The 19,838-nt window shown below is 34.3% G+C and overlaps 1 protein-coding gene across 1 annotated transcript in view; it reads right to left on the reverse strand.

The window, feature by feature from the left end:
* The window catches only part of LOC308640920 (solute carrier organic anion transporter family member 4C1-like), a gene marked incomplete at both ends in the record, with an annotated part of 55,469 nt that extends 36,046 nt beyond the window's left edge, over positions 1–19,423 (reverse strand). The window contains 4 exon segments of the mRNA XM_081278923.1: positions 16,112–16,213; positions 16,216–16,365; positions 19,085–19,229; positions 19,232–19,423. Coding sequence (XP_081135049.1) covers positions 16,112–16,213; positions 16,216–16,365; positions 19,085–19,229; positions 19,232–19,423 — 589 coding nt within the window.
* Positions 19,424–19,838: the final 415 nt, after the last annotated feature.

The following is a 19,838-nucleotide window of genomic DNA, read 5'->3' on the forward strand; positions in this document are numbered from 1 at the left end:
GCAAAGTGGTATTGCCCCTGGATTCAATCTCTAGTACCACCATCTTCCCTTCCCACAAAAAAGTTAAGCATATACTAAATCTAAAAGGAATATGATTTAAAAAACCAACCAAGTAAGTGTGGAATTGATATTAGAAATCAGTTAAGTAAGAAATGTTTTCTTTAAAAATTGTAGTGCCAAAATTACCCCCAACATCTAAGAGAAATTATGACTGATAAGTGTTTACATGACCTTGAGTTCCCAACTCTATACAGGCAGGAAACAGTCTGAAAGGACTCCTCCTTGGCATTCAAGGCGGATGATCTCCATGTGCTCTCCTCAAATGTAGCCAAAGATGATTAAAAAAAAAAAAAAAAAAGACCCAGAGAAGAATGATGAAGCTGTTAACTGGGGGAATACTCATAACACCTTGAATTCACAATTTCTACAAAACAGTGACTCTGGTTTTTCTTCTTCTTTCAACTACCAGAAGGAAACAGAATGCTAATTGTAAATAAAAAAGTCAAAAAGGATGTTTGTTTTCTTTTTAATGTGTATTGCTAAAGGAATATAGCTAGGAGAAAAGTGGGTTAAAGATACTTGAAAGACAGTAGTTGAGGTGTACACCAAATCCAATCTAGAATAAAGAAAGTGGTAGCATACAATGGGAAAATGCTAAAAATGTCCATTGTTTTGCTACATGAGATAAAGAAACAAGGATGAAGAGAATAAAATCAAAGAGTTTTATGTCCAATCACCATTATTATCTCATCAATTTGTTCAATAACCTTCTTGAACTATGTAGCTTTCCTGTGAAAATTTACTGATGCATTCATGAAAGTTGTCAAAATCTGAAAACACATTCCATTTTTTAGCAATACATAACTGTCATCTTTTAAAATATCAACTACAATTTCTTTTAGAGTGACCAAATATTGATAATTACTTTATTCCATTTATAGCTATACATACTATATTAGATAGAAAATAAACAAAGTGATAACTAACTCTTTCTTCCAGTCTAGTCAAGGTGGAAGCAAAAGGTTTCAAGAGAAATTATGATTTTTTTGGGGGGGGGCTGGGGATGTGGCTGAAGCTGTAGCGCACTCGCCTGGCATGCGTGCGGCCCGGGTTCGTTCCTCAGCACTACATACAAACAAAGATGTTGTGTCCACCAATAACTAACTAACTAAGTAAAGAAAGAAAGAAAAAAAGAAAGAAAGAAATTATTATTTTCTCTAGCAATGAAAAGTTCACAGTTTTTATCTAAAGGGTATCTAAGTATTTTTTGGACCTCTAATATATTCATTTCAATATATTTATTTAGCACCTACTTTATATACCATCCCAATGCATGGGAAATATAGCAATGAACAAGACCAATCTACTTTCTGGTCCCACTGAACTCATTGTTTCATAAAGGTAGTTTAAATTTTAGGCAGATGGCATACTCCAGAGACACTATATTTGTTTTCTAACATAGGAAAGTAGCACTGCACAGCTCCAAAAAACAGCAGGCACTTAGACCAGAGAATGCAAACTATGACCCATGGATCTATTCCAGCTCACTGAATCTTTTGTAAATAAGAATTAATTGAAACACAACTGTGCCCATTTATTTCTGGGTTGCTATGTCTGCTTTCATACTATAAAACAAAACAGTAAATTGCAATGAGACCGTATCATTGTAAAACAAAAATATTTACTACCTTGCACTTTACAGAATTTTTTTCTGATCTCTTAGACTACAATGTAATTGTTCAGATATTATCAATTTTCTCATAAAATTCTTTGTTTTACTCCTCAGTCTCCATATGTACTAATTTTTGTTTTTTTACTGTATAAAGACTGAAACAAATACAATGGAGAAGAGTATAATGAACTCCCTTGAAGCCAACCATCAACTTCAACAACTATCAATCCATGATGCATCTTTTTTTAAATCTTTTGCCCCAATTTCATTTCTTACTTGTCGGTATGTAATTTTGCAATAAACCTAAACATCATATTATTCACCCTTAAAATTTTATTATGTGATAGGCTGCATTATTATCCAAAAGTTGTTTTCTGTTCGTCTAGGAAAAAGATTAGACTCCGCTGCCCCACTGGCATTAGGATTCCTTCACCTAGCTAGCATTTAAAATATGAGTTGCTTTACCCACCGACAGGTGAGTGCCAGGAAAGTACTTCAATCCAGGACAATTGCTTCGACAACCTGAAACTGTTTAGTCATCTTTTTTTCCCCCACAACCTGCAGTATGTAAATAGTGGCTGCTCAATTTACCTGAATCTTCAGAAGATGGCTTAGAGATTAGCTGTGGCTGACTTGTAAAAAACACAGTTAATACAAGACCCACAAGACTTCTGTAAGCTCTTGAGATCTTGGTGTTATTTGTTACTAACACATAACCAAATCTATCTAGACTATAGGTCAAATGTCCCTCACTTAGCCACTCAACAAGTATATTCTGAGTGATGATATTTTCCCCAAAATTATGCAGAATGCTAGCAATGCAATGATAAATAGAACAGACAGAGAGGATTTCTCTGAGGGCATAGATGTGTTTTTTTTTTTAAGAGACAGTGAGAGAGGGGGAGAGAGAGAGAGAGAGAGAGAGAGAGAGAGAGAGAGAGAGAGAGAGAATTTTTAATATTTATTTTTTAGTTCTCGGCGGACACAACATCTTTGTTGGTATGTGGGGCTGAGGATCGAACCCGGGCCGCACGCATGCCAGGCGAGCGCGCTACCGCTTGAGCCACATCCCCAGCCCCGTGTTTTTCTTTATTCCTACTCTAAGTATAACTAAAAGTCCAGAGCAATATGCACTTGTGTTGGTATATGTGTGTGCATGTGTGTGTGTTTGTGTGTGTGTTTATATGTGACTGAAGCTGAAGAGAAGACAGACCAGCATGTGATAATTGGTTACTCAAGAAACAACACTATAGTGAGTTCCTGAGGTTTTATTTTTGCCTTATGTATGCCACTGTTGGAGCTAAATGTCAAAAGGTGAAGACAGGGGAAAAAAAAAAAGGCCACAAAAATACCTGATTATTCTAACAAAAGATAAAGAAAGACATAGTCTGCCATGGAAGAAATCTCTGGACAATAACCACTCTAGTCAAATACCACAGCAAAAAAGCTATAGTTGCATGCACACCCACACCGGCAATACACAAAAAGAAGCTACAACAAGGTGCCCAGATCACCCCTCCAGGCTGGTGCCAGAAAGCTGAGAACAGATATAGGGTTTGATCTCCACTGAGAGGTAATAAGCCCCACCCTGGCCAGTGAGTCTTCAGCAGTAGCCTGCATTTCCTTCTTCCTGTATCAATAAGGCATTCCTTTCCCTTTCTGATTAGGTGATGTAAGAAGAAGGCTAGTGAAGCCAGGACTTTCAGAAGAGCCCAGTGGGAATTAGGCCATATGTCTCCTTCGGGGGGTCAAAGACATCATGAGGACAAGTATAGGGAGTCACTCATCTCCCTCTCCGACAGAATGGAATCATTGATGTTCTGGTGGAGATCCAGAACTGCCACTACTACTCGACAACAACAAGGAGGCTGTTTCCATCTTGGGTACTACTTGAGGCTAACAGTAGAACTTTGACTTCTTTGTAATCTGGGCTCACCCACCTCCACCTCCAAGCCATCAGGGAGCACAGCTATTGCAGAAGTTTTAAATAAGGTCCTGAGCTGAATAATATCAAGTAAGGCTATGATAACTTATGTACATAGAATCCATACCTAGAGCAAACACTCAAGAAGCTAAACAAAGAAAGGTACTTAAAACATAGATAAACAAAATAGAATTCTAAAAATTGTTCAAGTATCCCACAGGAAGGCAGGAAGCATAAAATAGAGAAATAAAGAAGAGAGAGAACCAAACACTTTGTGTTTACAAAGTGAAATATAAAAGTGTAGACTTAAATGTTAATACTTATATTGCACCTAACTGGTCTGAATATAATTGAAAGGCAGACTTTGGCAGGGTAGCAGAAAAAAAAAAACCCAAACAGGTGCTATCTCCAAGAATTTCACTTCAAGATGATGTGGGTAGGTTCAAATTTATCCAAATGTTATTCAAACATTAATCAAAATAAATTCAGAATAGCTATATTAATATTAGAACAAAACTGACTTCAAAGCAAAGAAATTTACCAGACATACAGAAAAACTGAATGAGAAAACAGTCAATCTACCAGGAAGACATACGAATCCTGAATACATATTCACCAACAAAAGAGCTATAAAACATGAAGAGTAAACAGATGAAATGAAATGATAAACAGCAAAACCCACAATTATACTTATTAATTATTATATTATATACTTATTATTATGTTATATATCAATGTAATATATTAATATACTAATATCTATAATATAATATAGCATATATTATTATATATTATAATAATTGTTATATTATTAATAATGTTAATAATATTAATTAGTTAATATTAATATTGATATTAATAATGATGTTATAATTATAATATTTATTATATATAATCTAATATTATATTAGTATATATACTAATTAATTATTATTTATACTTATTAATTATTATACTTATTAATTATTTCAACACCTCTAAAAACAATTCATAGATCAACTATTTAGAAAATTAGCAAGGATATAGGATGACTTAACAACTTCAATTACCAAAAGCATCTAATTGACATTTATAAAATATTCCACCAAACAAAGAATATACTTTCTTGTGTAGTGCCTAGAGAACACACAGCAAGATAAACCATACTGTGGACCATAAGGCAAACCTCACTAAAATTAAAAGAACTAATATCTTAGGTAATATGCATTCTGACTTCAACAAATACCAATTAAAAGAAGACAGAAAAATCTCCAAATTTTGAAAACTATTAAACAACAAACTTTCAAACAATCCATGAACCAAAGAGGAAATATACAGCATTAAGTACATTAAATAGAATGAAAATGAAAATGTAATACATCACAATGATAGGAAAAAGCTAAAGCAATGCTTAGAGGAATATTCATAGTAATAGAATGCACACATTAAGGCAAGTGCAGTTGTGCACACTTGCAATCCCAGAGACTTGGGAAGCTGAGGCAGGAGATAGCAAATTCAAAGCCAGTCTCAGCAACTTATGACATCCTAAGCAACTTAGCAAGATACTGTCACAAAATAAAAAATAAAAAGTGATGAGGGCTGGGCTCAGTGTTAATGTGCCCCTGGGTTCCATCCCTAATACAAAAAATAAAATAAAATAAAATAAATGTGTGCATTAGAAAAAAGGAAAACTCTCAAATTGATAGTCAAAGCTTCCATATCAGCCAACTAAAGAAGTCTCAGGAAAAAAAAAAAAAAGTGTGTGTGTGTGTGTGTAGGGGGAGCCTAAAACAAGTAGAAGAAAAAAAAATAGCAAATCAATGAATTGAAAACAGTAATGAAAACTAAATTTGTTCTTTGAAAAACTGAATTAAATTGAGTACATCTAACAAGAGACTGACAAAGAATAAAACTGAGTAGACAAATATTATCAATACCAGGAGGAGAAAAAAAAAAAAAACAAAGGATTCACAATAGACACTACAGCCAAAAAAGGGGATGCTAGGAAGAGCTATATTTGAATATCCCCATAACCATTATGGAAATTGAAAATTTAGGGCAGAGGGGATTGAAATTTTAATTGAAAAATTTCCAAAACTGAAATTGATGGCCCAAATAGTTTCACTTGGGGAATTCTAACAAACATATACAGAATAATTAAAGTTAATTCTAGATAATTTATTCCCAAATAAAGGGACACTTCTCAATTCATCATATGAAGCCAGTAATTACCTGAAACAAAAATCAAATAATGACAGGACTAAAAAGACATACTAATATAATTTACAAGTGCAAATACAAAAATTCTTAACAAAATATCACCAAATAGAATGAACTAATGTCAGAAGTATAAACCATTGAAAAGTGAGGTTTATTCTGGAATGCAGGGCTGTCTCAATAATCAAAAATTTCACATACACAGACACAAAAAAATTGTACTCCATTACCTCCGAAGATAAAAAAGTAATAATCATGTGATCATATCAATTGATGCCAAAGAATTTGTAAAATTCAACAATGATTTATGATTAACAATTCTCTGGGAAAAAAATAATAGAGTGTAATTATATAAGCTTGATAAAATTGATTTATTAAAAGAAGTGCAGCAAAAGTTAAAAGTTTTTCCCCCTAAGATAAAGAACAAGGTAAGAATGTTCACTTTTTCGACCCTTATTCAAAATAATACTGGAAGTTCTATTGTGTTTAATGAAGAAAAAAATAAAATTAATGGTATACAGAATGTAAAGGAAGAAATAAAATTTCCAGTTTGCATAAAACATGATATACTCAATATTATTTTAAAATTTTCCTGGAAATAAAAAAAAAATAAGTAGTGAAGTAATTTTGAAAAACATGAATAAATTTGGAAGAATAAATTCATTTTGAGAATTATTATATGGCCACGTCAATAAAGACTATGATATTGGTGGAACACAGATCAACAGAACAGCATAGAGATCCTAGAAATAGATTCTTAGAAATAGGCCCAACTGATTTTTTATAAAACTAAAAATCAATTCAACATTGGAAGAATTTCATATTTTAAATATGGTACTGGAGCAATTGGGACACCTATAGGAAAAAAAAAAATGAAACTTGATCTAAACCTCACATCTTATATACAAATTAGCTCAAAATGTTTCATAGAATTAACATAAATGTAACATAGACTAGGAAAAAAAATTAAAGCAGTAGGACATAATCTTTGGAATCTAGGGCTAGGCAAATGGCTCTTGGGCTTGACAACAAAGCATAACCCATAAAAGGAAAAATAGATAAAGAGGATGTCTTCAGATTTAAAACTCTGCTCTGTGAAAGACCCTTTTATGGGAATTAAATGACAGGCCATAAAACTGATGAAAATATTTGCAAAGATATAGTACTTAGAATACATACATAACACTCAAAACTAAACAGGAAAAAAAAGAAGAAGAAAAATCTGGTTAGAAAATGGAAAAAAATATGAACAGATATTTCACCAGATGGCAAATTCACATAGGCAAAAAATGCTCAGTATCCTTAGCCACTAGGGAAATGTAAATTAAAACACAAGAGATTTCAGTATACACCTATCAAAACAGCTAAAATAAAAACAAAATAATGACAACACCAAAAAAGGGCGGCAAGGATGCAGATAAACCTGACTACTCACACATGTTGCTGAGAGAAACATAAAATGGTACAGACATTCTGGAAATCAGTTTGGCAATTTTCCAAAAAACTAAGCACATAACTATCATACAACCCAGCAATTTTACTTCTGGTTTTCTATTCCAGAAAAATGAAAACTATTTTCATACAAAAGTTTGTACACAAATGTCCATGGCTTTATTTGTAATAACTAAAATCTGGAAACGGTTCAGATAACAAGTGGTGAGACAAATCATGGAATATCCATGCCCTATAACACTAATCAAGAATAGGAAAGAATGAACACTTGATAAACACAGCAACCCAATAAATATTCAGAGAATTATTCTGAACAGAAAAGGCAAACTCTAAAAGGCTGCATACTGTTCAATTACAAAATGGAGAAAAAAAATCTTTAAACATAAAATGTTTATCAAGTATGTATCATGTTTATCACATACTATTAATAAAAAGTGTTAAATGTAAATATTCAAGAATACTTAAAAAGCAAAACAAAATGCTATATAGTAATAAAAATGCTAACAATTTGCTAAATATTATATTAACCTAATCCCCAAATAGTTTTCCCCGAGAAAAGAATAACAATGTATAGATTTTTTTCTCTTTCTACTTCTTAATATTATTCAAATTATCATCAATGACCCATAGAACATCTTTAACCACAAATACATAATGTACTAAAAAAAAGTAGATTCAACTAAATAAAGTATCTAAAAATGAAATAATATAAAAGCATGAAGAACCTTATCTCCATCTTAATACAAAATGATGTCTAACATACTAGAAGCAAAAAAGTAGATTTCCATATGTTCTTTGCTTCCTTAAAAATAAATTTTAAATATATGTGTAAATGTGATGTAAAGATGTTTGAATATGCATAAATATTAAACTGTGTGGATGTGAGGGTATGCATGTTTGTTAATTATTATGTAATTAAATTTCATTGTGACTATTATTGAAAATACATGTATACATGTATGCATTTTAAAAAGGAACAGTGTTAACAGTGGGTAATCCGGTTGTATTATCTGAGAAACACTTATTCCCTTTCTTACTATATTTTTGTTTGTGTTTTTCTATTTTCTGAGGTTTTTTTTCTTTTTCTTTTTCTTTTTCTTTTTCTTTTTTGTACCAGGGATTGAACTCAGTGGCACTTAAGCACTGAGCCACATCCCCAGCCCTTTTGCATTTTATTTAGAGACAGATGTCACTGAGTTGCTTAGGGCCTCCCTAAACAGCTGAGCCTGGCTTTAAAGTAGCCATCATCCTGCCTCAGCCTCCTGAGCTGCTGGGATTAGAGGCATGCGCCACCAAGCCCAGCTATCTTCTGAGTATTTTACAAGATATGTATCATGATTAAAATAAAAAATAAAAATAAAATTTAAAAAAGATATTTATAGCTTCATATCTCATGAGAATAAAATCCTGGAAATAAATATAATTAAAATCCTTTCTCCTGGCTTACTTTGAAAGTGTTTGGCTAGACTTTGAAAATACATCAAGACCAAGTGGCACCTACAAAAAAACAAATATACTCTATGGAAAGATTTGCTTATTTATATTACTTTGAAACTACCACTGATAGTTACTGAAAAGGAAACAAAAAATTTAATTATCAGGATCATCATTATTATTCATTGCTACAATGTACTGAGAACTTTCCAGACAATGGGCATGTCCTTTACAAAACATATGTCTAATTTCCATAAGGCAGGATCACATAGTTCTAACACACAAACTCATTTCTACCTGACCCTAATATAAGTGCTATATTGTTTATTTTCATTAAATATATTGTGTAATACTAGCATTAAAATAAAATAGAAAAAATACAATAAAACTTGCAATGGCTAATTTGTGCATTTTTTAAGAACAATGACTAAGAAAATAGAATTTCCTTTTTTATTTTTTTGCCACAAACCACATTTTTACCAATCTTTCTGAGGAAGCTACAAGAAAAAAAAATGTTTCATCATTCTCCTATACATTTTTTCTAACTGACACAACTATGCCTATGGCCTATTTAAATATTCTGTCAGAAAGTTTTAAGTTTATATGTGAGATAATTATGGGCCATCAAAAATCCCACATTTTTGCATTACCTTATAAGCACTTTTAGAGAAATCAATTTTTTAGCAAGTAATTATGACAAAAACCAAAAGCAGAAAATCAAAGTGCTTTGCTCTTTCAAAATATGCTTATAATTTTAGGGTTTTTTACACATTGCAAATTTTTCAGATCCCAAATCTCACATATAATGGTCATTTTTAGCCACTAATTCTTGCCTCTTTGATCACTAAACACAAATTGTAATTCAATGGTGAGAGAGAGACAGAAAAACAGACAGAGATAGAAAACAAAGAAATGTCTCATTATTCTTTGGCCAAGTTTTAGAAAATGTGGGCTGCTATCAAAACTGTCTTTCTCTGACATTGTATTCTTCTTGTATATTCTTATATACAAGAATATATATTTGTATTAAAGTATATTCTTGTCCTCTGTGGAAGAGCAAGTCATTAAGCTCCTAATATGTCTCTATCAAAGGGATCCACTCATTTATTTTATATTTGATAACTCAACAAACATTTTCTTTTTGGGGGGGTGGAGGGGGGGTGTTTACCAGAGATTGAACTCAAGGGCACTTGACCACTGGGCCACATCCCAGACCATTTTTGTATTTTATTTTTATTTTTATTTAGAGACAGGGTCTCACTGAGATCCTCCTGCCTCAGCCTCCCGAGTCACTGGGAGGTATGCACCACCACACCCATCTCAACAAACATTTCTTGAACACCTCCTCTACCTCACATGCTGTTCTAGATGCTGGCTGTGAAGAAGATTCTAAATTCAACAGGGCATCTTTAACAAACACATACTTGACCTAAAACAGCATAGAGCAGATTTTCCCAAAGCATGTTCACTGAAACACCTGGAAGAGGGAAGTTAACAATTAAGGATAGAAAGCAGGACACGGGGCAATCATTGTAATAGAGTCCCTTGCTCAGTAAGTTCTGAACTCTACATAGCAAACTGCATTATACAGTGATACAGCAAAGACACCTGAATAACTTTCTTTATTTCCCAAACTCTTCAACCATGGAACATATTTTTAACACACATTTAATATCTCTAGAAATTACTGTGCACATCATGGCTTGGGAAACACTGGGACTTTTTTCTCTTGTTGAAGGCCATGCATTTTTTAAACCTCTACCTGCCAGCAAATTATATTTTATGAGCAGAAGTAGTTCTGAGTTTGTATTAACATCTCAATGACAAGTCAGACTTATTTTTCTCTGCAGGCTTCTTCTCCTTCAGAAGTTTGGTCATTTGAATTTCAACAAAACTGGCAATGTTAGAGGACTTAGTATTTCATGATGGTTGTGAAACTCCTATTTTAAAGGAAGATATAAAGCAATAATCTTGAGATGAAGAGAAACCTTTCTCTCTGGTTCTACAATTGAAAGTGTCATAAAATATTCAGACCTAAATTGGAATGTATTTCCCACACTGAACTAAGATAAACTGGGTATTTTTTTTTTAAGATCAAGTCCTGAGTCTTACTATAGACTTACTGAATCAGGATCTCCAAAAGGCAGCATTAAGCATGTATAGAAATCATCTAGGATAATTCAGATCATCTAAGAAGTTAGGGGAAGACTGGAGATCCTCTTCTATGAAAAATCATGGTAGCTGCATCCAGAACATCAACTATCTCTAAAAAAGTTACTTTAATCCTTTTATTTTATGTATTAAAGTTAAATTTGAATGATTTGTTTTATTAAGAAATCACTTCTCCTTTTACCTTTATTCATTTTCATTATAATACAATTGAAATATAAGAAAAATAAAAGTGATTTCCATAAAGGAAGAAATAGTAAAAGAGGGAAGAATACTCCAAGACCAACCAAAATTAAAGCATGCTGTATTGAATTAGTGATTGAGAAATTCTAAGGTTCTTTGCTCTAGGTCTTCTCCAATCTGGGCAGGCATTCCGTATTTAAATATAAACAAATTAGGAAAAAAACTTTTGAGAATACAAGACAAAAGAGAAAGTATGTAGAAATTAAGTTAAATTATGAGTCTCACTTGAATAAAAATTTTTCTAGCACAACTTTTGAAGTAGTTATTCAGCATAACCAAAGTCCTTTATACAGAACTCTCTCAAAAAATGCCAGTTATAAAGATTTAGCATTTTGCTTCTGTAACAAATTGAAACTTTTATCATTGACGCTTACATTTTGCAGGGAGAGAAGGGAAGGGGATGGAAAATAGAAACAATACAACTTAGGAAAAAAATTGATCAAGAAGAAGCACTTTGTTGGGTTTAGTAATCACTTTTCACCAATTCCTTGCTATTGAAAAATGACCTCCCTCCCTGAGTCGCAAAGAGACAAAAAGATTATTTTTCTTAGCATTATAAAAACACTGATCCAAAAGGAATTAAAGTATACTTCGATGAAAAAAATGTTATGTAACAAAGATTTATTTATTAAATGTTAAATATGTAAAAATTATACTACTGTTATTTTAAAAGTGAATGTCAATACCCATTGGAAGTAAAAAGATTTTTTTTAAAAAAAGCATCAAATATGACATGTGAAAATGTTTTGACACTACTTATTTTCAGGGTAACATGTACAAAAGTTAGCCCTAGAAATATTTGTTCCTTTTAATTTTAATACTTCCTCTTTTTTGTATCCAATAACAACCAAAACTTCCCTTTGATAAATTTTATCATCTCGACTCAAAGTTAGACAATTATCTCTAGCCCTTATGTCTCCATAAAAGCTTCCCTTAAAAAACTTTCCCCCAAACCCACTTTATTTTTTTACAAAACAATAAAACATTCAAGCTGTTTTCAAATACACCTTTCTACCTTTCGATAACTCTTAACCTCCTTTTGTTATTTTCACACCTGTAGAAATTATACATGCTTATCAAATTTCACACTTTGTTTTCTTCCTCTAACTACAGTGCATTACTTTAATCTCCTCTTATAGAGATCATCTTGTCCAAAGCCGAACCCTGACTTTTATTTCTCTCAAGTTCAAAAAAACATTAGCTACAAAAAAATGCACACAAGCATATGTTAATTTCCTCAGGGTTTGTTTCTAATTAAACTACATATATGATTTCAAATGAAAAATTTATTTCTTAATAGTATGCTCTTTTTTATATTATAGGTCATTATGTTTTGTTATGCTACTTAAAAAGGTTGTACATTCCCTTCCTTCTAATTCATTTACAGGAAGCTTTCAATTCATTTGTTTTCCTCTTCACACTTAAGTACCCAGTTTTCTACTCTACTCTCCTTACAGTTACAAAAATAATTCAGATTTTTGGTTATAGTTTCCCATTGTTGCAAAAGTGTATTATTGTACTTGAGAAGACAAGTTTTGATGCTTTAAAAAAATGTAGACCATCATACTTGAATTTAGACACTAAATTATTTAAATTCATGAAAATATTGAGTTCATTCAATATAGCTAATAACCTACCATAGTAATAAGTACAAAAATTTGAAAAATATTAAACAAAACATAATTAGAGTGCTTGTCTAGTATGTGCAAGCCTCTGGATTCCATCTACAGTACTGGAGAGAAAAAAGAAAAACAAAAAACATAAGTACTAGAATTAGTTTTATCTGGTATTAACCAGGCATAAAATCACTATGAAGTAACTTTTTCATGAAAGTCCTAAAATATGTCCTACATTTCTACATTGTAAAAAAAAAAAAGAGATTTATTATTTTTAATATTCCTTCCATTTCTAAGTATCTGGGTTCTTTTAGATGTGCAATGTAATCTTAGTCCTGAATTCTATATCTACTATAGTGTAAACACCAACACCTACACCTACAAACACACACGTATACACCCACCATGATAATATTTGTGTTAAGGAGAAACTTCAAGAAAAAAATTAAAGTGGGTGCAGTGGTGCAAGCCTGTAATCCCAGCACCTGGGGAGGCTGAGACAGGAGGATCGAAAATTCAAAGCCAGCCTCAGCAACAGCAAGGCACTAGGTTACTCAGTGAGACCCTGTGTCTAAATAAAATACAAAATGGGGCTGGAGATGTGACTTTAGTGGTTGAGTACCTCTGAGTTCAATCCCTCTCTGATACCAGAAAAAAAAATAGCAGATAGGCATATTCATATGTTGATAGTTGAAAAAGGAACTGACATCCCTTCCCAAACATCATCTATCAAAAATTAGAATGAAGAAGCCCTTCAGATTCAATGTTTGCACTTCTAGAAACTAAGCCTAATGAATAACTTGCATATTTAGATTAATATGTTGAGAAAATGTATTCCAACACTGGATATATAATATACAGTTCATACTTAACAAGTCCAGACCCAAATTCTTTTTCTTTTGTTTTTGTGCAATGCTAGGGATTGAACTGAGGGCCTTGGGCATGCAAGGCAAGCACTCTACCAACTGAGCTATATCCCCAGTTGGCCAAACCCAAATTCTTTATTTCTACTCCCCACAATTTTGCCCCTAGTCTTCAACATTCTGCTATTTTGTCCCAATTGGTCACGCCAAATATAAAGGAGCCAGTATTCATTCTTCCTTAAGAATAAATCCTTTTCTTCTAAAATATACTGTCAGTCATCCAGTGATCTCTACCACTACCACCCTGAACTGCAGAAAAAAACTCTCAAAGTGATTTCAAAGAAGATCAATGTGCTTCCCTCTGTAAACCTCATCCATGACTTTGCACCGCATTTCAAGAAAAATTTAAACGCCACCCTGGTATCTATCTGCCTCTTCAAGTTCATCTCATGCTACATTCTTCCCTGCTGCTCTCAGGTCAGCCCAAACTGACAATTCCTAAAATCAGCCAGTCTTAGAGCTTTTCTCCAATATGGAAAGCATTTTCAAGCTGGCCCTCCTTATCCAGTTATTATTACAATAGCCTTCTCTGCCCACCTATTTACCTGTTTGTATACTATGACGTCATACCATGTGTCCCCTCTGTCTCTAACTTCAGTCTCCAGATACCTTGCTTATTCATTGTATATTTCTTCCCACTAGTACATAAAATCCAGATGGCATGGAACTGTTTTACTGCTGTTATCTCAGCACCATGTACAGCCCATATCAACAAATATGTGTTGTATGATGGCAGAACGACATAAGGCCAACCTGAATTTTTCTATTTCAATGATCTATTAAATCTGATCTACTATGATAATGAAAAATGCCCACGTGGTCAACAAGAATTTGGTGAAAACCTGATTAGTACACAATAATGTACTAAAAATTTATGATCTGGCTTCAGTGATCTTCTTAGCTTCATCTCCCAACCCCACCCCATCCCGACCCCCACCCCCACCACACACCTTAACTTGTTGCCATTTCCCTTCAGGAAACATAAATTGTCCAGATTGGCTGTAATTCCAGGTGTGTGTGTGTCAAGAGACAATACTGAGACTGCTGAAGACAGATCAAACTTTGTACGGGAAGAAGTTTTTATGTTTAGTTTAGAAAATCAGAGACTTTGTGCAAAGTTTATTTTAAGAACTGGAAGGGAGCTGATTAACTAGAAGAGTAAAGACCTAGACACAGCACAGAGGTAACCACCTAAATGCCATAAACACAAAAACATTTTGCTATCATGCAATCAGTATCATGTGTTCCTGTGTGGCAGATCAAGCTTTAGATATCTCCTTACCATTGAGATTTTGAAAGGTGTTACACTACAGCCTGTGCTACAATGCGGGCCCAGTTCCTGAAACTGCCCCCAGTGAAATTATGTCAAATTTGCCTACTGAAATTTGGTCCCATCTTAGATAATGACTAGAATCTATATAAGTACTTTTTCCACTGATAACACATTCTCCTTATCTTTCTTATTCATTTTAAAACACTCCCTATTCATCTGCTTGTATATTCTATTTTTACTTTAAAATGAAGTCTGCTTACCTATTAAGTGCACTTTTTAAATCATAGCATATTTTATACTTTGTTATTAAGAACACGTTGCTATTTGTTATCATAATTGGGAAATGTGTCTTGGGAGCAATTAACATTTTTAATTTTTTAATTCTAACAAGCAAATATAAATATTTTGACTTTCAAAAATAACACCTATAGTTCAGCAGTTTCCAATTCTCCTTGTATTCTAAGACTTGTCCTCACTTACCTAATCCCTGAAGGTCTCTAAATTTGTAACCATCTGATTTTATTCCTCATAATTTTAATGTTTGCTATTAAATGTCCCAGAAAGGACATAAAAATGCTAACTTGAACTTTCATTAGCACATTCCTCCAGTTCTACCATAATTGTTTTTCCATTTAAAAAAAAAATGATTCTTTGGGAAAAAAATTGAAATAATTAAATTTCCTTTCTGTGCCTGTGAAGAAGGTATATCACCTAACTGAAGCAACCCTGTAGGTTGCCCGGAAGTTATGTCTCTAAACTGGAGCACAAAGAGCTAGTTTCAGTTCTTAGGAAGAGTCCTGCTCCTGTTAATGTTACCTCTCTTTGTCTCAAATCAGGAATCAACATGTTCCAGGCACAGAGCTGTAAGCACTGCAAATAATAGCAGAGAAGGAAAAACTAGAGATTACAGAACCCCAGTGAGATCACAACACCTGCAGACAAACAGAACACTTGTTTTGAGGAGGATTGCATGTATATAGGTAATGAGAATCAAAGGATTAAAAACTCAGAGAACTACTGAAATGACAAGTAATGTACAATCTGTCTCTGTAATTTTCTACCTTATACAATTCACATGATGAAGTATGCAGTAAGCTCTGGAAAAGACTTAACCTTTTCCCCTCCGTAGAAGTGAATTACAAGAGTCAATGATCCGGTGTTGTACTACTTTCTGAAATCAAAACAAACAAAAACACAACAGAAACTTACCTTCATAAATGCACCCCAGTTGATATCCACCACTAAAAAACTGTGGCAAGGAAAATACAAGTGCCCCCAGTCCTATCATAAAGGATGCAAATACAAGCCTTGTCCTCTTTCACCAAAGAATGATACAAATAATGACAATAAACAGAAGGCAATATCGTAGCTTGATGATATCAGGCCAGTCAGGGAACTCTTCATCTCATAGCGCTTCTCAATAGTGGATATGCTGATATTTACTAGGCCATTTACAACAACACCTAAAAAAGAGAAAAGGAAATTTAAGTGGATTACTCTAAGTTTACTACATAGGATATGATTATTAACACAATCTACTAAAAAGTTTGGCTTTTTTGTTGTTTTTAAAAGTATCAATTTTAAAGTTCTCAAAGTTTCAAAGATAGGCAACCTGAACATACTTCCTCGAAAATCAGTTTGCCTTTTAAATTGTTTACTTGTGAATTTTCAGGTGCCCAACAAAACTGATGCTTGCCACATACTACACTGCAGTTAATTGGCCTTAATTCATTTTCCTTTAAGTGATAAATAAAAGTCAGACTGATAGAGTCCCATGAAGTCGGTTTGCCAGTTGTCAAGTGTTCTGTACTTAAAAAGACCTAAGAGTACAGAGTGTACAAGTGACCCTAAAGGCCTTAAAGTAATGCTCAATTGCTTCCTGAGCCCTAACATACTTATCTATCACAACAGCTCACCTTGAGTTTTAAGAAGAGGAAATTAAGCTCTCAAACCTCTTTTTATTTTTTTCTAAAACTTATATGGATATTGAAGATATCATTTAAAAGGTTATAGCAAAAAAAAAATGAGTTGAGTTTTATTTCAACCACTAGCATTCTAAATCATATGCACTGTAGAAAAAGAAAAAAAAAGAATTTCCTCTGCTTATTATAAATATAATGAAGGACTACAAGATAAACAAAGATTGGAAAACCCAACTTTGACTGATTTAAGTGTCCTGCCCAGGTATAGATGAAATTTACAAGAGTTTAAACATTAGCATAAATTGAAAATTTTAACTAGTTATGTATTTTAGTTAAGTATCAAGAACTGTTTTCATTATTAATTAATACAATGAGTTTACACATGGCAAAATCTTTAGCATCTCTTTAAATGTTTCTGTATCAAGACTTTAATTAAAAATTATTTTAAGAAAATTGAAATTGCAGCTTTCAAATGTGTTAATATGGTTTTTACTCTTATGCCAGTTTAATAAGACTTTAACAATTTCTGAGATTTCAAGATAAAATATCTGAAGTACCTAGGAAAGGACATTTTATAAGAAAATATCTGATAATTTGAAAATCCCCCCACCTAAAAATCAACTTCCCACACCTCTCATACTGATTAAATATCTGTCATTAGAAATCTTTAGGGAACAACTTCTCTTTGAAAATAAATTGGAATTTCCTCTGGAAGGACTACACTTTAATCCTATGAATTCCTAAGTGAACTCTATGCTATGCAAATTCCAAGAACACTGCTTTTAAAAACACTTCCATGAAATACCACACACATTTCTTGTTATCGTAAATGCATGGAGATAGGAAGCACATTAGGAAGTTAAGTGCTAAGAGAAATCCTGTTTGTCTTTGAGAAATGCAGAGTTAAATAATTTCTTCAAATTTTGTTTTCCCTCCCAATTAAACTTCTATTAATATTTGACAGAAATGGTCTTCCCAAGGATTATGGCAATGATGTTTTCCATCATTGAAACTTAAACTGAAACATGAATTAATTTATTGGATCACATTCATCCCAGATTATGCTTTTTAAATTGGTGATTTCTCGGTACATGAATTTTCAGGCTAAAACAAACATTTTTCTAAGTGCACCAATTATATTTTATAATAATTTAAAACAAGATTATATATTAAGTATAAATGACATATTCTAGAATAATTTAGAAATTTCACAATAAATTTTAAGGAAAAAAACAAGGTAAGTTTCGAGTTTTTGAATTTTACATTCCTTTGACACAAAGACATTTCACAATCACTGACTCTTGACAAGTAAGTTGAGTCAATAATGGAAGGAGACCTGAGGGGAGGACAAGAAACTAAGCTTCAATGTGTCCTTCAGTCTACTCCACTTTACACACCCATACACTGCTCCCCAGGAGTCACCTTAGGATAAAGTCCCACTTAGATCATTCCTTGCATTATGAGCTACACCTACTCCTCTCACCTTCTCTATGCTTTCTTTCAAGGAAGTCATTCACCTTCCACCATCTCTCTCTCTCTCCTCTTCTAAACTCGCTGAGATTGCATATTCCTGAGGACCTAAATCTGGACTTAATCTGTAACTCCCAAGAAAACCAAAATGAAATTCCTGGAACAAAACAGATCCTGGATAATTCCTGTGTCTGAATGGCTAGGAAAGCTTCACCCTTCCACAAGGCCTGAAGCCTTTGCTAATGTACTCACTGGAATGCAATTGTGTCCACAGCCCCTATCTAAATATACTCACAAAATGTGAATGCTTGTATCTAATCTATACTACAGATTTTAAATTTATTTCCTTTTCGAAGGGACCTATTTTCATTTATAAATTTATTAATCCAGATGGAGAAATAATGGAAAATAATCCCTTTAATAAAGAACTCTGAAAAAATAGGCTTTTTAAAGTAGAATGGATTACCCCCGGGGTTATATCATTCCCAGAGGTCCTTCTAATCTTCCCTGGAGGGATCCAATCAGCTTAACCAAGGAAAAGCACAAAATAGTAAAATCTTGTATAGCAAGTTTTTAAATGTTGCAATAAAGTAGAAGCTAAAATGTAGAAGGTTGAACCTGGTAGGCTGTCGTCGGTGATGGCTCCAACAAATTCCAAGCCCACCTCGCCTCGCACAGCGCGTCAGCGGCGCGGGGATTCCTGCACCTGCCCTCTTCTCCCTGAAACCTCGCCGCGTCTAGCTAGCTCTCCACCGGACTGACGCCCCCTTGAGAGAACTCTTGACTTTACCTTGATTGAGGGCCAACAGGCAGTAGTGAATCAGAAACCCTTGTGGCGTGTTGCAGCGCTGGAGACACTGGGGATGCAAGTTGCTCCATCCGCAAGGCCCCTCCTCAAACTCCGACTGTGGTCCGGAGCGCTCTTCGAAGCCGGGGCAGTTGATGAAGGCAGAGGAGGTTCCCATGACCTGTGGGACTCCGGAGACTCCTGTGGCTGAGAACCCTCCCTCTGGGTGTCGGAGGATAAAGCAGAGACTTCCACCTGGGAGGGCGACGCAGACAAGCGATGCGGGGTGTCTGGGCTGGAAGGAATGAAAGCCGGGTTCTCAATGCCTTTGGTTCCCTTCATTGTCGTGAACTGTTCTCCGGACTCCAGTGCCTCGGAGCAGCAAAACGCTAGGTTCCTTTCTGGCTCCTCCCCTGGACAGGTGACAGCGCCCCCGTGCGGAAAAGCGTCCCACCTCCCGGCCCTCCCACCTCTGGCTGTCTCTCAGCCACTGTCATCCGGACCCTCCCCCAGAAGCTCACCGCTGCCTGGAGCTTGGAATGCAGTCACCAGACTGCATGATAAGTGGGTGGCGCTAGGCTGCGCCATACCTGTCACCTCTGGTGTCAGGATAGGGCTTATAGGAAACCGCAGCGTAGGCACGCGATCCCGCCTGCTCCAGGTGAGAAGTGCGAGCCGCCCTACCCTAAGTCCCAGGCCCTTGGGGTTCTTTCTTGGTGCCCAGGGACAGGGAACAAATAGGGTTTCTGGGAGCCTG

The sequence above is a fragment of the Spermophilus citellus genome (genome assembly GCF_964194105.1).
Source record: "Spermophilus citellus genome assembly, chromosome: 1".
NCBI classification, from domain to species: domain Eukaryota; kingdom Metazoa; phylum Chordata; class Mammalia; order Rodentia; family Sciuridae; genus Spermophilus; species Spermophilus citellus.